Source organism: Bufo bufo, chromosome 6 (genome assembly GCF_905171765.1).
Source record: "Bufo bufo chromosome 6, aBufBuf1.1, whole genome shotgun sequence".
Lineage (NCBI taxonomy): Eukaryota > Metazoa > Chordata > Amphibia > Anura > Bufonidae > Bufo > Bufo bufo.
The window spans coordinates 127,565,214-127,587,188 of NC_053394.1; the positions used below are offsets into that span (position 1 = coordinate 127,565,214).

Here is a 21,975-nt window from a genome sequence, read left to right on the forward strand (position 1 = left end):
AAAATATGATTTTTGGATACGTTGTCCAGAAAAGAGAGAGATGAGCCTCTAGGTGTAATGGCAACACCCCCGTTGCTCCTATAGTAAAACATCATTTTTCTCAGTAATGCGGGCACATATATGAAGATGGGACCAACACAAATGCCTTCAGATGCCAAGCGCACATGTAACAGGTCAGCCAGTGTCATAGGAGCAAAACTGCTGACAGATGCCCTTCAAAATACTGTACAGCATTTTAATGCCAGTGACTGGCACAATGTACCGCCATCATTGTAACTGCTCATTTACAGTTCTCAATATCTTACAAATTATTAATTTAGTTTCTAGAATAGTTAATAAATAATCATTTAAACTTGGCAAGGAGGGTCATATATTAATTGAGCGGAGGATAGCTGAGACGTTATATAGGACAGTGATTGCTGTGTGCATCTGTTACACAATATTAACTTTTACATTTCCTTCTTTTGTTCATCTGTCATGACTATTTCTCTTTCTATGATCTCTAACCTCCCCCCTGGTTTCTAGTCCTGTTTCTCCTTCTGCCATGTTTAAAGCTCCTTTGGCTTCTGTCTATAACCCTCTTCAATCACGTGGTGCCCCTGGCTCTTTGCCAAGGAGGCACAGCACCTCCTCTATCCCAAATCAAGTGCGAGTGGTTCCCGAAGAGTTAAAACAAGCTGCACAGATCTGTCCCAACAGTCCTGTTGAGGTGGATGTTCCCGGACTCAAAGTCACCCACATCCAGTTTAACTCCCCATTACAGCTCTATTCCCAGGAAAACATTATGGATACATTGCAGGGGCAGATCTCTTCCATTAACCCAACTTACTCCAGGTAACATTGCCTGTGTGCACAACTACCTGGCACTGTGCATGTGTGTTGTCGATTGGCACTGCCTGCCTCTTAGTTGGCATCTCACCGTAACACCTTGTAATACTGTACTTCTTCCTCACATCATCCTCTTCATCAACAACACTGCTTTTTAGTTTGAAATTCATGTGCCTGCATTAATGTGCTACATGCAACGCAAATATCCCTGTCAAACATGTTAACTGATTTGCAACATTATTCCTTTTTTTTTGTACCTAAATGTGCATGTTTTAAAGCATTTTACACTGGAGATTATTTATATATTTTAATATTCTATATCATCAATGGGTAGTGTATGACTAGACACTCCAAATCCATAATTTCTTCACTCCCTACACCCTTGGCATACATAAAATAGTGAGGGATCCATAGTGGAAATAAGAATGGCGTCCCCATGAAACTTGTACATGCCACTCCACCCTCCACCCAAGAGAGCTTGTCTCGGGCAGGACAGAAATGCAGTGTGCCCCCAATGGCAGGTTTCTCCTTATGGGTGTGGAGAAACCAGTCTTAGTAAAAAAAAACTCCCTAAAGAAAGACTAATTTATTAAGACGAGGTGCACGTGGCTTAATAAACTTGTCATGTCTTCTGCTGTCCATGCTCCAGAACTGAAATCTGCTCCATCCATGGCAATACATAGCCTATACAAAACCCAAACACTTAATAAAGAAATAATAAATAAATGCACAGACTAGAGTTAAAAAAGAGTGGAGGTAAAAAATGGCCATGGCCTTGACCATACTAGTCATAAACTAAGACTCAATCAAACCATAACTAGGGGCGTAGCTATAGGGGGTGCAGAGGTAGGAATCGCTACTGGGCCCAGGAGCCTGAGGGGGCCCAAAGACCCTTAAGCCGCATGAGAAACTGCATGCTAATCAAGTCACACCTCTGGCTGAAGGGAAGGGGTTAGGTCAAGAATTTGGCATGGGTGGGGAGAGGTTGCCGTTTCAATATATGCCTCCGGCAGCACAAAGGCTATGTGCTTCCCTGCCCCTGGCCACAAAGCTTTGAGCCCAAGCTGAACTCTTGCACTAGGGCCCATGAGCCTTTAGCTACGCCCCTGACCATAACAATACATCAGAGTCCATCCCATCACGGGATGACTATCCTTAAACCACCATTCTTACCGCCATGGCCATATCCAACAAATAGAGCTGGGGGCATAAAATGTCCGGCTCCACGGGCAGATGCAGGCCGTGGAGCTCGAACAATTATAGCCCGCTTACCAAACCCCTCCAGCAATTAGACCTTTGTTACCAGGGTCCGGAACTCTGGGACACAATAGGTCGTCTAATTAACCAATTAAGGGCATCACTAATAAAACTTCTGACTAAAAGCGGGAAAATTTTCCCTCCAAAACCCCAGGCTAAAAATACTTTACAATCACTGGGTAGAAAACCTCCTAGCCCAATGACCAGAATACAGCCTTCAAAAGGCAATGCAAGTATTGCCATGTGTACCCCTCTTTAATGTCTGGGGTCCCTCCAGGAGTTGGAGAAGATTTCTGACGTAAAGTGTACCAATTTTCTCGTGCATATGTTAAATGAGTCGTCCTCCTACGTACACCCATGTCACTGTTTGGAAAAGTGGCGAGGGTGTCTGAAAAAAGCTACACCAGTGGGGAGGGTGTCTGAATAAGGCTACACCAGTTTTTGTGGAGCCATATTAAATAAAACCCAATGTGCCTCATTTACACAAAACATCCATACCCGCAATGGTAAAAGTTAATGATTCCACTGAAATCGACTCCTGTTAAAGAGCATCTGTCAGCAGTTTTATGCTGTCCTTAACTGAGGGCAGCATAAACTGCTGACAGCCATCCTGATGAGAATGTTGGCTCATTTACTTGAATTGACCCAGTATTGAGCAGTCCCGTGTGAGCGGAGTCCGCTCAATAGACGGCACAAGCTAAGGAGTCCTGAAATTCATGAGCTCCCGACTCTCCTCGCCCCCTCTGTGCCACTAATATTACTGTGTATCAGAAGAAGGCTACCATTTGGCGGCATGGATCTGAAGAAAATCTCTTCTATGGTCAAGAATGCTTATCGTGCAAATTTTTCATGCTGGTTTGTGGTAAATTTTGATGATCATACAGTTTCAATGCAGAATCAAAACTGCTTTTAGAAATAGGGCCGAAAATAAATGTCAACCAGGTGTTGAATAACTAGTAAGTAACAGACCCATCAGAACACAATATTGGCTTTCCTCTAGTGCTGTATGTGTTTCTATATGTGTGTTTTTTCCAGTTGCAGTACTAGTATTGTCAATGTGTGACAGGGTCTGCCCCAAGAAACAGCGCCACTGTAGGCCCTGTTATTGCAATTGAGCCTCATTGAGCCTCATCGGGCACAAATGATCAAGTAGCGCTGTTTCGGGGGACTAAAGCAGACCTTTTCATGCCAATCTCCTGCAGGATGTATACTGATAGGCTCCCGCTTGTCTTTTGATTTCTGTCACCTTCAGCATTGGGCAGCCTCAGCCAACCGGTACTCAGGCCATTGACAAGGATTCTGAGGTTTACAAGATGCTGCAGGAGAACCAAGAGGCCAATGAACCACCGAGACAATCTGCTTCCTTCCTGGTACTGCAGGAGATTTTAGAGACCGACGAGACAGGCAAGTAGCCACTAAATTACTGGAATCCCATGGAATGTGTTTTTTATTAGAAAAAAACAAAACAAAAAAAAGCTGGACAAAAAGACCATTCTAACTATTAAGTGAGACGTCTATGGGCTGTGCAAAAAGTTTCTCAATTTAATTTTTGGTCAGTAAAGCCAAGAGATGCAATACCATACACAGCCTATGGACAGGAGTGGCACTGTTTGGAGATGAAGCAGTTTTCCCAACCTGCAGGGCCCTCCATCTGTTGCAAAACTACAACTCCCACCATGCCCTGCTGTAGGCGGATAGCTGTAGGCTGTCTAGGCATGCTGGGAGTTGTAGTTTTGCAACTGCTGGAGGGCCGCAGGTTGGGCATCCCTGAGCTAAGAGATTTGTTTTTTTCTGTCCTTTTTACATAAAAAAATCCCCCAAAAAACGCTCAAAATTGTGTGAAATAATAAAATAATTAATACTGTTGTGGGAACAGTATTAATTCTTTTAATATTTCACATTATTTCTCATTCCAACACTTTTCCAGCCTCTGTATTTCCTGGTCCACCCCTGGAATGCTGGATATCACTAACTGAGTGTTGGCCCCTTTGCAGATTACCAGTAAGCATGCATTGATGGCGAGAACACATGACCTTTCACACGTCTCTGCTATGAAACACATTGGACTGGTATGAGACGCCACTGCAAGAGCCAGCGAGGAGATAAATGGCTATAATCGGCTAAATGACGAAGGAACAAAACACAGTATAGAAGATATCTGTTCTGAACTGTGTGTTCTTCAGCCCTAAATCAATACGTTCAATATTATTGTATGCGGTATAATGGAGAATACAGTATATACTTACCAGTGCTGCCACGTAGAGTAGGCTCAAAGGTCGATTCATCTTTCCCACCCTGCCACAACTGAAAAATTATAATTTAGATATGGCTTTATTTATTAGGTAGTGTCCTAGGTTTCAGATTATTCACCCAATAATGCCACCTGCAAGGTACGCTAAATTAACCTCAGTAATGTGTGATACAGGTCCCGCAGTCTGCAAGTATTTAGGCGCAGCAATCGGACACCGTTCCAGAGGGGATTTAGAATCCGGAGACTGCACAAATTACATTTTTTCGGACATTACGACTCTGGATGATGTAATAAATAGCTGAGAATATTTTGCATAAATGGTGGAAAGTTTTCCTAGCAACACATGAACCAAAAATGAAATCCTTGATAACACACATCATAGAACATAATCATTTATCATTTCTCGTCAACATGCCTTTTATAAAAAAAAATAAAAAAATGTTTTTTTCCTTGAGATAAGTAATCAATGTCAGATTGGTGGGGTTCAAACAACCGGAACCCCAACCAATCAGATGATTTGATAGCTGCCGGTGCCAGAAACGATATAGTGGATTAGGGTGGCCACTTGCTTCACTCCAAAAAAGGAGGATATTCTAGACCACGACCCTCTCCCTGTAACGATGCCCGGCAAAAGGAATAAAAAAAAAAAAAAAAACTGAAAGACTTTGTGTTGAGCTGTGCGCAGGCCCTAAATGCTGCTCTCACCCTCACGTAGTGACATGTCTGCTGGCTCTAATGACTGACTGGGGGTGAGAGAAAGCCTCAGTCAGTAAGTTGGTGGTTGCTGTCTGAACATGGAGCTACAGAAAAAGAGGACACCCCAGCGTCTGGCCAGTCCCTGTGCCGGACGGAGGACCGGGTGCCAGTAAACTGGATTGCCTGGCCTAAAGCTGGACGTCTGGCCACCCTACAGTGGATGGAGTCGGAAGCACAAAGTCCGTCCACTGTGAAGCGGCCATGCTGGGGTACTGATTCTCCGCTCCTATTCAACTGAATGGGAGCTGAGCTGCAGTACACTGGCATTAGAAAACACTACTGTATAGTTTCCGGTACCAGCAGCTGCCCAAAACAGCTGATTGGTGGGGATTTTAGATGTCGGACCTGACAATCGGATATTGATGGCCTACTGTATCCTTAGGATAGTACATCAATAGGTAAAGGGCCCTTTATATGGGCCGAGAATCCGCCAGCTAGTCGCTAATGAGCGTTCATAGGAAAGCTTGTTGACTATCTGGCGGTTTAAAGGCTCCGCTGATTACTCGATGAACGAGCGAAACACTCATTTGTCGGAAAATGTAATACTTTGTGTAGGCACCTAAATTGTCATTTGCTGGCAGCAGGTTGTGCTGTGTAAACAGCTGTATGGGGATGAGCGATGGCATTAGCGATCGCCCCTCCCTATACTGTGGAGGAGATCGCTGCATGTAATAGCAGAGGTCTCCTCTGCTGACGAACAGCAGATTGTCGGGAAGGAAGGCTTCCTTCCTAACAATCGCCTGCTAAATTGTTTTGTGTAAAGGGACATTACGTTGAAACGCCCAGTTGTCAATTTACTTATGTGCTTCCATGAGGAAAAACATAGTAGTGCCTCCAAACAGAATTCTAAGAAAAGATGATCCATCATTGGTATTTTATGGGGAAGACAAATATTTAGTGAGAGATGTCAGGAGAGCGGTCTAATAAACATCCGTTTTTCTGTATATGAGGAGTGGAATGTGAAGAGGCAGAAGCTTTTTTCCCCAGTGTAAGTTATTACTATGTAAAAGACGCCATAACAGTTATTTAATGCTATGTGTCTCTGCTTGACCTTATTGCTACAGATTCATAGTGACAGCTTTATGTCAGTATGATCCTGTAGAAGTAAGGTCAAGCAGAGACACATAGCCTTATAAATCAGTATAATGCCCTGTGCCCCTGCAAGATGAGCAGCGTCCAGAACGGAGGATCACACGCACACACAACGTGATTTCTGGACTGTGAATGAGCCCTAAACATGACATGCTGGGGACTGACCACTGCAGGTCAATATCTGCTCAGATTTTTCTTCTTCCGCAACATGTGAATGAGATTTGGTATAATTTCATCTACTTCGCTGCCGCTGTAAATGCTGCAGATTTTCCACTTTGGAAAATCCCAACGTATCTGCTCTGTGGCAGCATACCCTTTTATATAGCATTTGAAAAAATGACATGACAAGTTTATAATTCAAGATTTAAAACTCTTACAAATAGAAGCACTTAAAGGCCTGTTTGTACTGATGACTTAACCTCAGTATGGGTCATCAATATCTGATCGTCGGGGATCTGACACCCAGCACCCCCACTGATCAGCTGTTTGAAGGAGGCGGTGCTCCATGTGAGCGCTACTTCCTGTACACTATACTGCCTATTGTCTCCTAAGTGCGGTGTAATTTCGCTTGAATGGAGCGAGTACTTGTATTTACACTGCACTTCCGCTACAGGAGAGACAACGCATAGTGTAATGAAGAGGAAGCGGCACTCGCATGGAGTGCTGTCTCTTCTTCAAACAGCTGATCGTGGTGGTGCCAGGTATCGGACCCCCGCCAATCTGATATTGATACTGGCTGCACAACCTCTTTAAAGAGGACTTGTCACCGCTCCTGACATGCCTGTTTTAATAGCTACATGCTTTCCCCATGTAATAACAATTCTGGAGCATCTATTCTTATGACTCTATGTGGTGCCATTCCTTTATCATTTCTACTAGAAGTTATGAATGAATTGCTAGCAGTCTGCAGTAAGGGTACAAAGGGGTGTTACCAGTTGGAGGGGTGTACCTTCACAGTCTGACAATGGCAGCACTGATTGGATAGAGTGAGACTGTGCAGGGACACACCTCCAACTTGCTACCTCCCCTCTGTACCCTTACTGCAGACTGCTAGCAATTCATTCATAACTTCTAGTAGAAATAATAAAGGAATGGCACCACATAGAGTCATAAGAATAGATGCTCCAGAATTGTTATTACATGGGGAATGCATGGAGCTATTAAAACAGGAATGTCAGGAGAGGTGAAAGGTCCTCTTTAACCCCTTAAGGACACATGACGTATCGGTACGGCATGTTTCCCGAGTCCTTAAGGACACATGACGTACCGGTACGTCATGTGTTGTTCCGATCACTGCCGTGCGGCCGGCTGTGATCGGAACAAGGTGCCTGCTCAAATCATTGAGCAGGCACCTCGGCTAAATGCGCGGGGGGGTCCCGTGACCCCCTGATGTCCGCGATCGCAACAAGCCGCAGGTCAATTCAGACCTGCGGTTTGTTGCGCTTTCTGCAGTTTCTGATCGCTGCGGTCCCTGACCGCGGCGATCAGAAACTTTAGTGTGGCGGAAATATATATTTATCACCCCCCCCTGCACCTCTGAATGATTTTAGCCCGGTGGGAGGTGCAGGGGGGGTGTTGCGGGCGGTGGGGGCGGTGCGGGAGGCGGGCGGTGCGGCAGGCGGGATCGCGATCCCCCGCCCGCCTCCCATTGCATAATCGTTGGTGTAAAGTGGGTATACCAGGGTGCCAGCACATTGCTGGCACCCTGGTATAAACGGCTGACATCGGTGATGCGATGTCAGCTGTTTAACCCTTTCCATACAGCGGTCCGTACGGACCGCTGTATGGAAAAAGTTAACAGTAAGAGGGAGCTCCCTCCCTCTCCGATCGGGGGGCTGCTGTGCCTTTGCAGCCCCCCGATGGAGAGGGAGAGAGCCCCCAGACAGCCCCCCGCAGCCCCGTGCTCACCCTTCCCCGTCTGCGAAGTTCTGAGCAGACGGGGAAGGTTCCCATGGCAACAGGACGCCTGCTCTGGCGTCCTGCTGTCCATGGTGCTGAACAGATCTATGCTGAAAGCATAGATCTGTTCAGTGTAAGTAAAATACAGTACAGAACAATATATATTGTACTGTACTGTATTATACAGACATCAGACCCACTGGATCTTCAAGAACCAAGTGGGTCTGGGTCAAAAAAAAAGTAAAAAAAGTGAAAAAAAAGTAAAAATCAAAAAACACATTTATCACTGATTAAAAATTAAAAAAATAAAATTCCCTACACATGTTTGGTATCGCCGCGTCCGTAACGACCTGATCTATAAAAAGGTCATGTTACTTTACCCGAACGGTGAACGCCATAAAAATAAAAAATAAAAAACTATGATGAAATTGAAATTTTGCCCACCTTACTTCCCAAAAAAAGGTAATAAAAGTGATCAAAAAAGTCGCATGTACGCCAAAATTGTAACAATCAAACCGTCATCTCATCCCGCAAAAAATGAGACCCTACTTAAGATAATCGCCCAAAAACTGAAAAAACTATGGCTCTTAGACTATGGAAACACTAAAACATCATTTTTTTTGTTTCAAAAATGAAATCATTGTGTAAAACTTACATAAATAAAAAAAAAGTATACATATTAGGTATCGCCGCGTCCGTATCGACCGGCTCTATAAAAATATCACATGACCTAACCCCTCAGGTGACCACCGTAAAAAAATAAAAATAAAAACGGTGTAAAAAAAGCCATTTTGTGTCATCTTACGTCACAAAAAGTGTAATAGCAAGCGATCAAAAAGTCATATGCACCCCAAAATAGTGCCAATCAAACCGTCATCTCATCCCGCAAAAAATGAGACCCTACTTAAGATAATCGCCCAAAAACTGAAAAAACTATGGCTCTTAGACTATGGAGACACTAAAACTTTTTTTTGTTTTAAAAATGAAATCATTGGGTAAAACTTACATAAATTAAAAAAATTGTATACATATTAGGTATCGCCGCGTCCGTGACAACCTGCTCTATGAAATTACCACATGATCTAACCTGTCAGATGAATGGTGTAAATAACAAAAAAAAAAACGATGCCAAAAAAGCTATTTCTTGTTACCTTGCCGCACAAAAAGTGTAATATAGAGCAACCAAAAATCATATGTACCCTAAACTAGTACCAACAAAACTGCCACCCTATCCCGTAGTTTCTAAAATGGGGTCACTTTTCTGGAGTTTCTACTCTAGGGGTGCATCAGGGGGGCTTCAAATGGGACATGGTGTCAAAAAAACCAGTCCAGCAAAATCTGCCTTCCAAAAACCGTATGGCATTCCTTTCCTTCTGCGCCCTGCCGTGTGCCCGTACAGCAGTTTACAACCACATATGGGGTGTTTCTGTAAACTACAGAATCAGGGCCATAAATAATGAGTTTTGTTTGACTGTTAACCCTTGCTTTGTAACTGGAAAAAAAATATTAAAATGGAAAATCTGCCAAAAAAGTGAAATTTTGAAATTGTATCTCTATTTTCCATTAAATCTTGTGCAACACCTAAAGGGTTAACAACGTTTGTAAAATCAGTTTTGAATACCTTGAGGGGTGTAGTTTCTTAGATGGGGTCACTTTTATGGAGTTTCTACTCTAGGGGTGCATCAGGGGGCTTCAAATGGGACATGGTGTCAAAAAAACAGTCCAGCAAAATCTGCCTTCCAAAAGCCAAACGGCGCACCTTTCACTCTATGCCCCGCTGTGTGGCCGTACAGTAGTTTACAGCCACATATTGGGTGTTTCTGTAAACGACAGAGTCAGGGCAATAAAGATACAATCTTGTTTGGCTGTTAACCCTTGCTTTGTTAGTGGAAAAAATGGGTTAAAATGGAAAATTAGACAAAAAAATGAAATTCTCAAATTTCATCCCCATTTGCCAATAACTCTTGTGCAACACCTAAAGGGTTAACAACGTATGCAAAATCAGTTTTGAATACCTTGAGGGGTGTAGTTTCTTAGATGAGGTAATTTTTGGGTGGTTTCTATTATGTAAGCCTCGCAAAGTGACTTGAGACCTGAACTGGTCCCTAAAAATTGTGTTTTTGTAAATTTCTGAAAAATTTCAAGATTTGCTTCTAAACTTCTAAGCCTTATAACATCCCCAAAAAATAAAATATCATTCCCAAAACAATTCAAACATGAAGTAGACATATGGGGAATGTAAAGACATCACAATTTTCGGGGGTATTACTATGTATTACAGAAGTAGAGAAACTGAAACTTTGACATTTGCAAATTTTTCCAAATTTCTGTTAAATTAGGTATTTTTTGGTGCAAAAAAAATAATTTTTTTGACTTCATTTTACCAGTGTCATGAAGTACAATATGTGACGAAAAAACAATCTCAGAACGGCCTGGATAAGTCAAAGCGTTTTAAAGTTATCAGCACTTAAAGGGACTCTGGTCAGATTTGCAAAAAATGGCCTGGTCCTAAGGTGTAAAAAGGCTGTGTCCTTAAGGGGTTAATACTGGAAAATGAGATTTTCCAATGTGTGAAGGTTACTCCTCTGATGCCACAGCAGTTATCTGAAGTATAACTTTGACAGTGATGTATGCAGGTGATAAGCTTTTTTTTTACTGGCGAGAAATAAAGTATAGTGATGTCTACTGGCTGGACGGAGGACAAAAGGACACTATTTTGGCCTTCGTTGGGTGGTAGCTTTTCCCAATGAATATGCCAAATGTAAGCACCAAACATGATGTGAATATAGCCTTATATGTATGGTCTGTACACACAGTTACACAATGGCTCTGCACGTGAGATGTACTGTATATAATAGTCTAAATGATTTACCATTCTCTCCTGTCGCCAGATTTTGAGGGCACAGAAATTGCATACACAGGTCCTGCAAGTAACCATGGTATAGATCAAGGTAGAGGATATGGAAGGATACTCTCTATCACTTGCAAGTGAAAGCTGCTCACTTCTGTCACCACGTGCGCTATTCCTGTGGCGAACTGCATGTTATCTCTATGAAGGGAAGGCAGGACAAGGTGCAGGATATGGCAGTGACCAGGCTCATATCTGCTCTGCAATCTCTTTCTTAGAATAGCATACATTTTCAACTAAAAATGAATTATTTAAATTTATGAATGGAATTGGAATCTAGTGAAAATAACACAAAGCAAAACCTGCCCGAAAACCATTAAGACGTTGATTTATTGGGCTTTTCAAGTGGATATCCACCTTTTACCAATTATGCTAATACGTTTTTTAATATTTTTTTTTTTTTAGCTGGAGCTCCAAATAAACTGTACAGTCACATAGTTAAAATGCTACTCCCCTCGCTAAAGTTTGAATTCCCACAAATCCTCTTTAAAATATTTTGCAGGAGATCGGGGGGAAAAGAAAAAATAACTAGCTCACCGGCTCAGTCCCCTTCCTTCCAGCAACGCCACTTTACTTTCAGCGCTGCGACAATGACATCACTGACTATTCCACGTGATCTCTGCAGCCAGTTTCTGACCTCAGCTGTCACCTGAGGTAGTTGGGCACATCATGAGTGGTGTACCCATTTACCCGTTTGGCTTTAGCAATCACATGGAGTAGTCGGTGACATAATCACTGCTGTGGCATAAACAAAGACTGCTGGGACCACCCTAGCAGCAGCTGTGTACCGGCCTGTGACTGAGCGTGTGAGCACATTTTATTTTTAACTTTAAAACTTTTCTGGCCTTCTGCTAAATTTTTGAGGACCACATAAAACCCCTTTAAGAACTTACAGCATACTTTTTACACAATCAATGGCATAATAAAACCGCATAAAGTAAACTCCTTGGCGCCCCCTAGTGTTTCAAACAATGAAACAATAAAGTAGAATACAGTAAACTCCTGCTTGACCTGCTGGGGTTGCAGGTAGTCAGAAAGTTCATATTTAAAGGATAACGGTCATATTTTTTATTTTTTTGCTAAAGTGTAGGGCAAGTGATGGGTAACAATTTTGCAATAGACTTTATTTAGCCAAAACGTTTATTTTTGGTAGAAAACTGGGGCTGAAATGCCCTTAGCAGCACTCTTCAAAAGAGCGTTGCTAAGGACCATCCGTCTCCAATTAGAAAGGACAGGCTGTGCAGCCAGACGCTGTGCTTCTGCCTCGTGCTTCCCTGGGAGACAGAAGGCTGGGCACAGGAGTCTTAGGAGTTAAAATTACATTTATATTCCCCCTTTATATGCAATCTAATGCTCCGTTACATTCACTGACCTGCGATCCCTGTGATAATAATTCATGAATCAGCCACCGGCTCACTGCGCACCGTGCTTCTACTTCCAGCGGCTGCTACATGAATTATTATCACAGGGATCGCAGGTCAGTGAATGTAACGGAGCATTAGATTGCATAGAAAGGGGGAATATAAATGTAATTTTAACTCCTAAGACTCCTGTGCCCAGCCAGTATTCTTTAACCGTGTCTATTGAGGGCATTTGGAGATGGTAGGTCCATACTATAGCGGCTGTGTTCTGCAGTACAGTTTCTGTGCACATTGCTAGTATCTTTTTCTATAATTAGTTAAAAATCATCAAGTTTCTAAATGGGAAGAGAACTTGGTCACTGCTACCATGACATGTCCTGCCTACTACAACTTCATGCATTCACAGTTCAAAGGCATTGCAGCTTCTAAGTTTCACATGGTCAAATGCAAAATATGATATTCTTCTATGTCAATAGGCTAATCTAGATGTTCTGTATTTTTTTCATTACTGATACAGGGGAGAAACCTTCTGGGTTCCGTAGTGTAAGACCTCCTACTACCAAAGTGGCTGCCTCAGTCGGCAGTGGACAGAAACTGCCCATATGTGATCACTGTGGAAATGGGATTGTGTAAGTAGCATTTTACTGTATTTAATCTCCTTTATATACACAGGATTTTATTTCAAACACTGCTGTATACATGCTCACTGGATCTAGTCAGGGGTTAAGTAGACCATAGGCTCTGAGCTGTTTGGAGTTGTTTACTTTCCTTTTCTTCTCCATCTGGCCCGGAACTCCTGGTGACTGAATAATTTGCTGCAGCGACAACTTTGGTCCAATGCTTCTGTGGCCATTCCCTCTCTCTATAGCGACACAAATTAATTCAGACACTTCCTCCAAATGTTTTACCTTTTTAGCATGATGGTCGATCACAGTCTAGATGTCACTACTGTATCTGATGGAGATAACCACTACTTTTCATTTTCACCATATCCCTGCTCCACTTTTCTTTTGCGATCCTACTCTTCCCCTTTCCTCTTTTTTCCAAAACCCCCTTTTCTTCCTTTGCTTTCCTTCCCTTCCTTTCCTTTCTTTCTCTTTCTTCTACACTCTTCTATCGCTTTTTTCTTCTTCTGTGTGAGAGACATGCTCTCGTACTTTTGAAAAATATTTACTAGAGTGAAGTTAAATTAATTCAGAGTGACGCAGGAATAAATACAAGCCCCCCTAAACGAATACAGACTCCAGACCAGACCCCTTTTAACTAAGACAGTTCTTAGAGAAGACCCCAAACACTTTCCCAGCAGCTCTTCCTCTGCCTCCTGGCAGTTCTCTCCTCTGGCTTCAGGACCTGCATGCAGGTCCTTCAACACCAACAACTCCTCCACACATTTGGTCAAAAAGCAGTTTTGTCATCATTTGTGCCACACTTCACTGTAAAAAAAAAAACAACAACAACACAATAACACCATATGTGTGAGCGATATGTGTTGGCATTTTGGGAAGGCGTACTTTCCCTATAAGAAATACGATAGAAATGCAAAAAAAACACTGGACAAAACATTTTTTGAGGCTTTTCATGGCAAAAAAAAGTGCCAAGGCCAGAACTGTGTGTGTGAAGGAACCCTTACAATGTTTTTGTGTTTCTCAGGGGTATCTTTGTGAAGATCCGGGACAAGCCTCGTCACCCCGAATGCTACGTGTGCTGTGACTGTGGAATGAATCTCAAACAGAAGGGGCACTTTTTTGTAGAGGATAAGATGTACTGCGAAAAGCATGCCCGGGAACGTATGACACCGCCGGAAGGATACGAAGTGGTGACAGTGTTTCCAAAATAAACACAACCTCTCCGCAGCTGAAAAGTGACATTCTGTAGCCTGTTTTAATGCTAAGCAAGGTCTCTGTGTAACTAAACATGAATGTTTGCAGTAAAGCTTCTTGAGAAAATACCAGGGGTGACTTATCAAAACTGTCTACAAGTTAATCTGTCCTTGCTGCCTATAGCAACCAATATGAGTCCACAGCGCCACATATGTCCATAGGTTGTGTCTGGTATTGCAACTCCACGGAAGTGAATGAGACTGAGCTGCAATTCCAAATACAACCTGTGGACAGGTGTTGCCCTGTTCATGAAAAAAAATACAGCCATGGAAAAATAAAAGCTACCCTGTGATTGCCTGCCTTGCAAAACAAGAACAGTTTTAGTTTTAGACTGTTTTGATAAATCTGCCGGTGGACGCCTGTGGAAACTTTCTACATGATGGTAATTTCAAACCAACATCTATGATGTTTTTTCATCTTTGCTTTTGTTGATATTCAATACAGAAAATCTTTATTACAGAGATGTGAGTTGCGTAATTTTTATAATGATTTGTAGCTATTTAGTGTCCATTACTAGCAGAACAAGGGGATGGTGGTTACGCGTCCTGTGCTGGAAAATCACTGAATACGAGTGGAATGTAGAGGCAGAAAAAAATAATTAGAATACATGAAAACACTTTATTGCTGCAGCCAAGATGTAGTAGTACCTCAGAACCGAAGCAGAGTTCAGTTTCAAGTTTTAAAGTGGTTTTCCGCTTTAAAAATCAACTACTGGGGGCGCATGCACGCAGTTCACAGGAGCGGATGTGCACTGTGTGAGCTCCGGGCCCGCCACTGCTAAAGGGCTGATTTAGCGCTGCTTTGCAGCTCCACAAGCACTGACCAGAACACCCATCCACTTGGGATAATGACTAGGGATTAAGTCCAAAAAATCGGGCGCTACGCTGACTTTCCAGCCTCTATCTCAATCCATTCTGGCTATCTTTGCCTCGCAAGCGGCCTCCAAAATGGCGGACCTGCCTGCTCCTGCTAACAACGAGGACTCTAATCATGGAGTGCCATGCTCCCCACCACCAGCTTCCTCCTCGTCTACTGCTTCTCCGCCGAGGGATCTCTACTAGAACATCAGACAACTGTTCTGAGACGAGCTTGCTCAGGCGGTGGCGGAGTTTACTGGCCAAATTCACGACCTTGGCTAATGGGTCGCAGTATAGTGGATGCCATAGCAGCGGATAGATTAAAACATTGACACCCAGGCAGCACAATTAGAGGCTTTGGAGCTAAAAATTTAGGACTTGGAGAACCGATCCAGGAGAGTGAACCTCCGCATCCAGGAAATCCCCAAAGACTATACCTCATTGCACCAAACAGCCATGGATCTCTTCAATTCGGGACTCCCTGTTCCAAATTGATAGGATTCACGGGGCTCTGGGCACTCCAAAGAACTCGGATTTTCCCAGGGACATTGTACTGAAACTCCACTACTCAGAGGCCCGTGACCAGCTGCTCGCAATCTACCAACGCTGCTGGGCCTACCACCTACGGCATGGCTGTACTCCGACCTGGCTCCTTCCACCTTGGGACACCACATGAACTTGAAGCCTGTCACAACGGCTCTCCATCCGGCCCAGGTATGCTACAATTGGGGCTTTCCATTCTCCCTGACTCTTTTATAACTCCAGAACCTACCTGATCCGTTCTCTTGACGAAGGCAAGGAGGCTCTGGCTAAAGCGGGAATCCCCATGGAGATATTAGCACCTCTCCCTTTTTCAGGCACAGTTGTATGTTGTACATTAAACCAGCTGTATTACAACCAGTGTCCCATGACAAAATGGAGGCTGTTGTGAAGGCCCTCATGGAGGCTAATCTGCAGCAGCGACAGACAAACCTGCATCAACGCAAGGCTAATAAGCAGCAGCAGGAGACTAACCAGTTGCTGCTACAAAACGTGATGGCTTTGCAGATAGCAGGAGCAACCCCGAGCGTCCACGATGCCCGGAAAGCAGTCCGTGCCGCGATTTCTAATATGACCCCCGCAGACGACATCGAAACTTACCTGGCGATGTACGAGAAAGTGGCCATCAGGGAAAAGCTACCCTGTGACCAGTGGGCTGAGGTCGTCGCTTCATTCCTGGCATCCGATTCCCAGCGGGTGTATTTCGACTTGCCGGACGGTCAAGCGGTCGAGTGCCAAAAAGTAAAGGGTGAGATTTTGGCAAGACTGGGGGTGAATGTGTTAGTCCGGGCCCAGTGGGTACATCAGTGGGGGTTTAAGCCGGCTGAGCCTGCGAGGACCCAGTATTATGAGTATTAAGTGGCTACAGCCTGTGCTGAGTCCTACGGCTATGCTGGATAGACTATTGGCTGATATGTTCTGGAGGGCTCTGCCACCCCCTTTCCAGCACTGGATCAGCCAGGTGTCTCCTGGCAACGCCCTAGAAATGGTGGACCTGGAGGAGCGCTACGAGGCTACTAAGACTGTTACAGGGAGTTATTTTGGGAGGGGGTCAGTCAAACCGTGTAAATCTCCATCCCAGACCCGGCAACTTGTACCAATCAAACCCACCCGGGGTGTACTCTCTACGGACCTGGCTCCAATAGTCTGCTGGTGGTGTCAGGAGCCGGGCCATGGAAGAGCTGACTGTCCCCATCAGGTGGAACCCATGGATACTAACTATGGCTACCGTCAGTTGCTATATGCCAGGAAGGTACCCCAAAAACAATAAACCACCTATGCCAGGTGGAGGTAGGAGACACTCCGGCGGAGGCTCTGCTGGAGTCAGGGAGTCCGGTGTCCCTAGTAAGGGCTCCACTGGTATGGTCAGCGGAGTATACAGGCCGGAAAGTTGGGGTCATGTGCATCCATGGAGACTTAAGACTATCCCACCGCCCTGGTGTCTCTAACCACGGGCTGGCAGATGGACTACACTACGAACTTATAATAGGGAGAGGTTTCCCGGCACTATGGCCTGTTATGAGAGTAACTGATACCCATGAGACAGGGGTAACCCTAGCAGAGTGGCCTGGCTCAGGGGGGAGACCAAAACCCTGGGAACCTGAGACCGAAGGGACAGCGGTAGAGGTGACTGCCACTTCGGTGGAAGAGGGGAAGACAACCTCACTAAGTGTGATGGTAGTAGGAGACCTGGAGGACTTGCCGCCAGGTCCTGAATTGGCAGACCTCAATGTCTCTGGAGATAATTTTGGTCCCGCCCAACGTCGGGACCCAACCCTATTGCGCCTGGGAAAATGTGTTAATAGTAGATGGTGAACCACAACAACCTGGGGCAGAGTCAGTGTTTACCCGTTTTGTGGTTCATCAGGATATGTTGTATCAGGTAAACCAACTACGGGGTGAGCCTATTGAACAGTTGGTGGTCCCCAAGGCTTATCGCAAGCTTGTGTTAGATCTAGCCCACCCACAGGTTCTCGGGGGTCACCTGGGCTGCAGAAAACTCAGGATCGTATTCTACAGCGGTTTTACTAGCCTAGAATATTCAAAGAAGTGGAAGAGTTTTGTAAGTCTTGCCCGACCTGCCAGATAACTAGCCCCCAGCCACATTTCGGTCGTCCCCTTGTACCTCTCCCGATTATCAAAGTACCGCTTGACCGAATAGCTATGGACATCATAGGCCCAGTACCGAAGTCCGCCAGAGGGCATCAACACATCTTAGTCATTCTAGACTACGCCACTCGGTACCCGGAGGCGGTGCCACTGCGACATACCTCGGCCAAACTCATAGCTAAGGCTACTTTCACACTAGCTCAGGACAGACCCGACAGGCTGTTCACCCTGTCGGATCCGTCCTGCCGCTATTTCGCCGTGCCGCCGGACCGCTTCGCCGTCCCCATTGACTATAATGGGGACGGGGGCGGAGCTACGTCGCAGTGCACGGCGAGAGGCCACCGGACTAAAAGTACTGCATGTCTGATTTTTTTAGTCCGGCGGCCTCTCACCGCGCACTGCCGTGCTGCGCTGGAGCTCTGCCCCCGTCCCCATTATAGTCAATGGGGACGGAGTGGTGGCACAGCAAAATAGCGGCAGGACAGATCCGACAGGGTGAACAGCCTGTCGGTTCCGTCCTGCCGCTAGTGTGAAAGTACCCTAAGGAGTTCATGGAGATGTTTTCCCGAGTAGGACTACCTAAAGAGGTTCTGACCGACGAAGGGACCCTTTTTATATCTAAGGTGATGAGGGAACTATGTAAGTTGCTGCACATAAAACAACTACGGACGTCAGTTTACCATCTGCAAACGGACAGTCTGGTAGAACGGTTTAACCAAACATTAAAAAATATATTGAAAAAGGTAGTGTCTAAAGATGGGAAGGACTAGGGCCTTCTTCTGCCCTATCTCATGTTCGTAGTGCGAGAAGTACCCCAGGCCTCTACTTGGTTCTCGCCCTCCGAACTGCTTTATGACAGACACCCTCACGGTCTCTTGGACGTGGCCAAAGAGGCATGGGAACAACAACCCACTCCACATAAGTGTCATTGAGTACGTTACCCAGATGCAAGATTGGATCGAGACAGTGTTGCCTCTTGTTAGGGAGCATATGGAGCCAGCTCAGCGAGCCCAGAGTCGGGTCTATAATCGGCAGGCTCGGGTCAGGATCTTTAACCCGGGTGATCAGGTTTTGGTTCTGACCGTGGACAGTAAGTTCCTGGCCAGGTGGCAGGGGCCCTATGAGGTACTCAAGAAAATTGGGCGGCAAAAGCCGGAGCAGGTTTACCATGTGAATTTACTCAAACTGTGGAAAGATAGGGAAACCTGTACAAGAGACAGCCCGTGGCCGGGTTTTCTAGGAAAAGAGGTACCGGCCCCTCTGTCTGATGCAACAGAGGCGGCTGCCACAGTAAAAATTGCTGACAGCCTCTCCTCTAAACAGACTCAGGAGGCCAGGGAGTTCGTTAGTCGGAACAGGGATGTGTTCTCGGACCTCCCTGGACGCACTTCTAAATTCCAGCATGACATTGTCACTGAGCCTCAGGCAAAAGTTCGATTAAAACCATACCGGGTGCCCAAGGCTTGGTGACAAGCCATATCAGAAGAGGCTTTTGCCGCTTTGAAGTCGGCCTGTGTGGGTCACCGGTTTTGGTGACGCCGACTTCAAGAGGGAGTTTGTGGTACAAAAGGATGCCTCCGAAGTAGGCCATGGTGATGTACTGTCTCAGGAAGTCAACGGGGAGGAGCAGCACGTTGTCTTCCTAAGCCGCAAGCTCACCCCAGCCGAAACCAGGTACAGTATAGTGGAGAGAGAGTGCCTGGCTATCAAGTGGGCACTCAAGTCTCTCCGCTACTATTTGTTGGGGATAAAGTTCCGCCTGCAGACAGACCACTCCCCTCTCAAGTGGATGAGCCGGGCCAAAGACAGGAATGCCCGGGTCACCAGATGGTTTTTGTCTCTGCAGAACTTTAAGTTCTCGGTAGAACACAGAGCAGGCCGGTTGCAGGGAAACACGGATGACCTGTCCCAGGTGCATTGTCTGGTGTGTGTCCACCCCCTCAGGGTTGAACAAAGGGGGGGGGGGGGTATGTGACACAGTGAGGGGTTGTGTCTAGCAAGGCAGGTATTTTCCTCCCAGCATGTGCGGCCGGGCTGGTTTCCAGCCAGGTAGGTCAAATACCGGACCGGAGTTTAAGTGCCAGTCCGGGATTCGGCAGCACCTGGCTGTCCTTAAATAAGCAGCTGGGCTAAGCATAGCTGCAGGGAGAAAGTCACCATCCCTCCCACCCCTGCAGCTGACAGAAGTTGATTTTTACCTTCATTTTTAAATACCTGTCGGCTGCAGAGTGGGAGTCCTTGGGGTGGGGTTTTTCAGTCCGTCTTTTGAGGGTGGCCTGAATGGCCACCCTACCTGCCTCTGAACTGTCACCTCCACAGAACTCTGCTCTCTTAACAGTGTCATTAACAGCGCCCTGCCCCTTTAAAGCTTACCTGCAGCAGTGAAGAAAAATAGCTGGGTTGTTATGGAAACCTGGTGTAAAACTGTGTGTATGTGGAGACTAAGGACCTGCGAGCTTGTATTGGCTTATAAGGGACATGTGACCGTGTGTATGGCAGTTGGGATATGAAGAGAAAGACCTGCAGGCCTCTATTGGCTAATGTAGGTGATGGGATGTGCCATATTTGCATTTTTTTGGGAATATCTTAGGAATGGTATGTCCTAGAGAGCTGTGACCCCCACAAGATTTCTTTCCAGGTAGCAAGGGATGTGTATACCAAGTTTCATTGAAATCAATTGTTGTGTTTTTGAGTGATCGCGGAACATCCATACATACATACATACATACATCCATCTGCGGCTTCCTTCGCTAGGCGGGCAAGTAGTGATGAGGAGAGTGGCGTGAGAGCTGGTGTTGCGAGTGGTGAGGCTCCTGACCCAGAGACCGTTGAGGAGGACATCAGTGAAGTGCAGACAGTACTCGGTGATGATGATGTAGCTGATCGCACTTGGGAGCCGGGTGAATTAGGGGCTTCATCATCATCAGGAGAAGAGGGTGGCGGAGCAAGTAAGTCGCTAGTGTGGCCGGGAGTCAGCAGGGTGGCAGCAGTGAGAGGTTGGTAGCCAAAGGTGCCCGGAGTAGACCACCCGCTTCGCAGGAGCCTACCTGCCCGGAAAGTGATGGTGCAAGGGTTCACGGAAGCAGTGGCGGTAGCAGTCAGTCAGTGCGTAGTGTTGGGAGTAAAATCACCTACTCAGCGGTGTGGCAGTCTTTTGTTAAGCCGCCGGAGGAGGTGAACATGGCCATATATAGAATCTGTGGGCAGAAGGTGAAGCGTGGCCAGGGTGCCAATGTTGGCACCACGGCTCTGTACCAACATATGCAGCGTCACCATAAAGTGGCCTGGGAGAACCGTGGCTCTGATGTAGTGGTCCAGCCTGCCGCAGCAACTGCTGCATCACCCAGTGACACACACCCGGTTTCAGGCAGTCAAGGCTCTACCACCTCAGCCAAAGGGAGCTGTCTGTCCTTCCCATCATCTGCTGGTCCTGATGCTCCTGCTGCTCCTCCTACTCCGCGTCAGTCATTCCATCAGCAATCGATCACCAAAGCAATTGCCAAGACACAACAGTATACGTGCACTCATCCAACGGCGCAGAAGCTGAATGTGCTCCTGTCTAAGTTGCTGGTGCTGCAGTCCCTCCCTTTCCAAGTGGTGGACCTTTCAGAGAACGGATGGCTTGTGCTGAGCCGAGGTGGAGAGTCTCAAGCCGTCATTTCTTTGCCTAAAAGGCAGTACCAGCCCTGCACACACATGTAGAACAGAAGGTGGGCCAGTCTTTGAGCCTGTCGCTGTCTGCCAAAGTGCACGACAGCGCCTACATGTGGAGCTTTAACTATGGTCAGGGACAATACATGCCCTTTACGGCCCACTGGGTGAATGTGGTTCCTGCACAGCCACACCAGTAACTTGGCCAGGTGATGCTGCTTCTGCCTCCACGTTGTCATGCCGTTGGCCCTGCGACAATGTCCGCCTCTGCCTCCTCATCCTCCACCGTGTCCTCAGCCTCTACTGCAGGGACAATTCACAGTGCCCCTCCAGCATACCACATGTGCAGGGCACTGCGGTGTCACGCTGTTCTGCACCTCGTTTGCCTGGGCAAATGGAGTCACACAGGGGAGGAACTGATCTGCTCCATGTCTTTCATCAAGAAATAATATCCTGGCTTTCTCTGCGACAACTGAAAATCGGAACCATGGTGAACGACAACGGGAAGAACATGGTGTCGGCGCCACGTCAAGGAGGGCTGAGCCATGTGCCCTGCATGGCACACGTGTTCAATCTGGTTGTCAAG

At 46.0% G+C, this 21,975-nt stretch overlaps 1 protein-coding gene across 7 annotated transcripts in view; it reads left to right on the top strand.

The window, feature by feature from the left end:
- Positions 1-14,693, top strand: part of PDLIM1 (PDZ and LIM domain 1) — a 78,904-nt gene extending 64,211 nt beyond the window's left edge. For 2 of the 7 annotated variants that reach the window (XM_040434708.1, XM_040434714.1), the window contains 5 exons: positions 526-834; positions 3,338-3,489; positions 10,975-11,034; positions 12,870-12,981; positions 14,003-14,693. In XM_040434708.1, coding sequence (XP_040290642.1) covers positions 526-834; positions 3,338-3,489; positions 10,975-11,034; positions 12,870-12,981; positions 14,003-14,189 — 820 coding nt within the window. In that variant the 3' untranslated portion in view covers positions 14,190-14,693. The remainder of the gene's footprint in view (positions 1-525; positions 835-3,337; positions 3,490-10,974; positions 11,035-12,869; positions 12,982-14,002) is intronic. The other 5 variants (XM_040434713.1, XM_040434711.1, XM_040434710.1 and 2 more) reach the window with 4 other exon arrangements.
- The last annotated feature ends 7,282 nt before the right edge of the window (positions 14,694-21,975 follow it).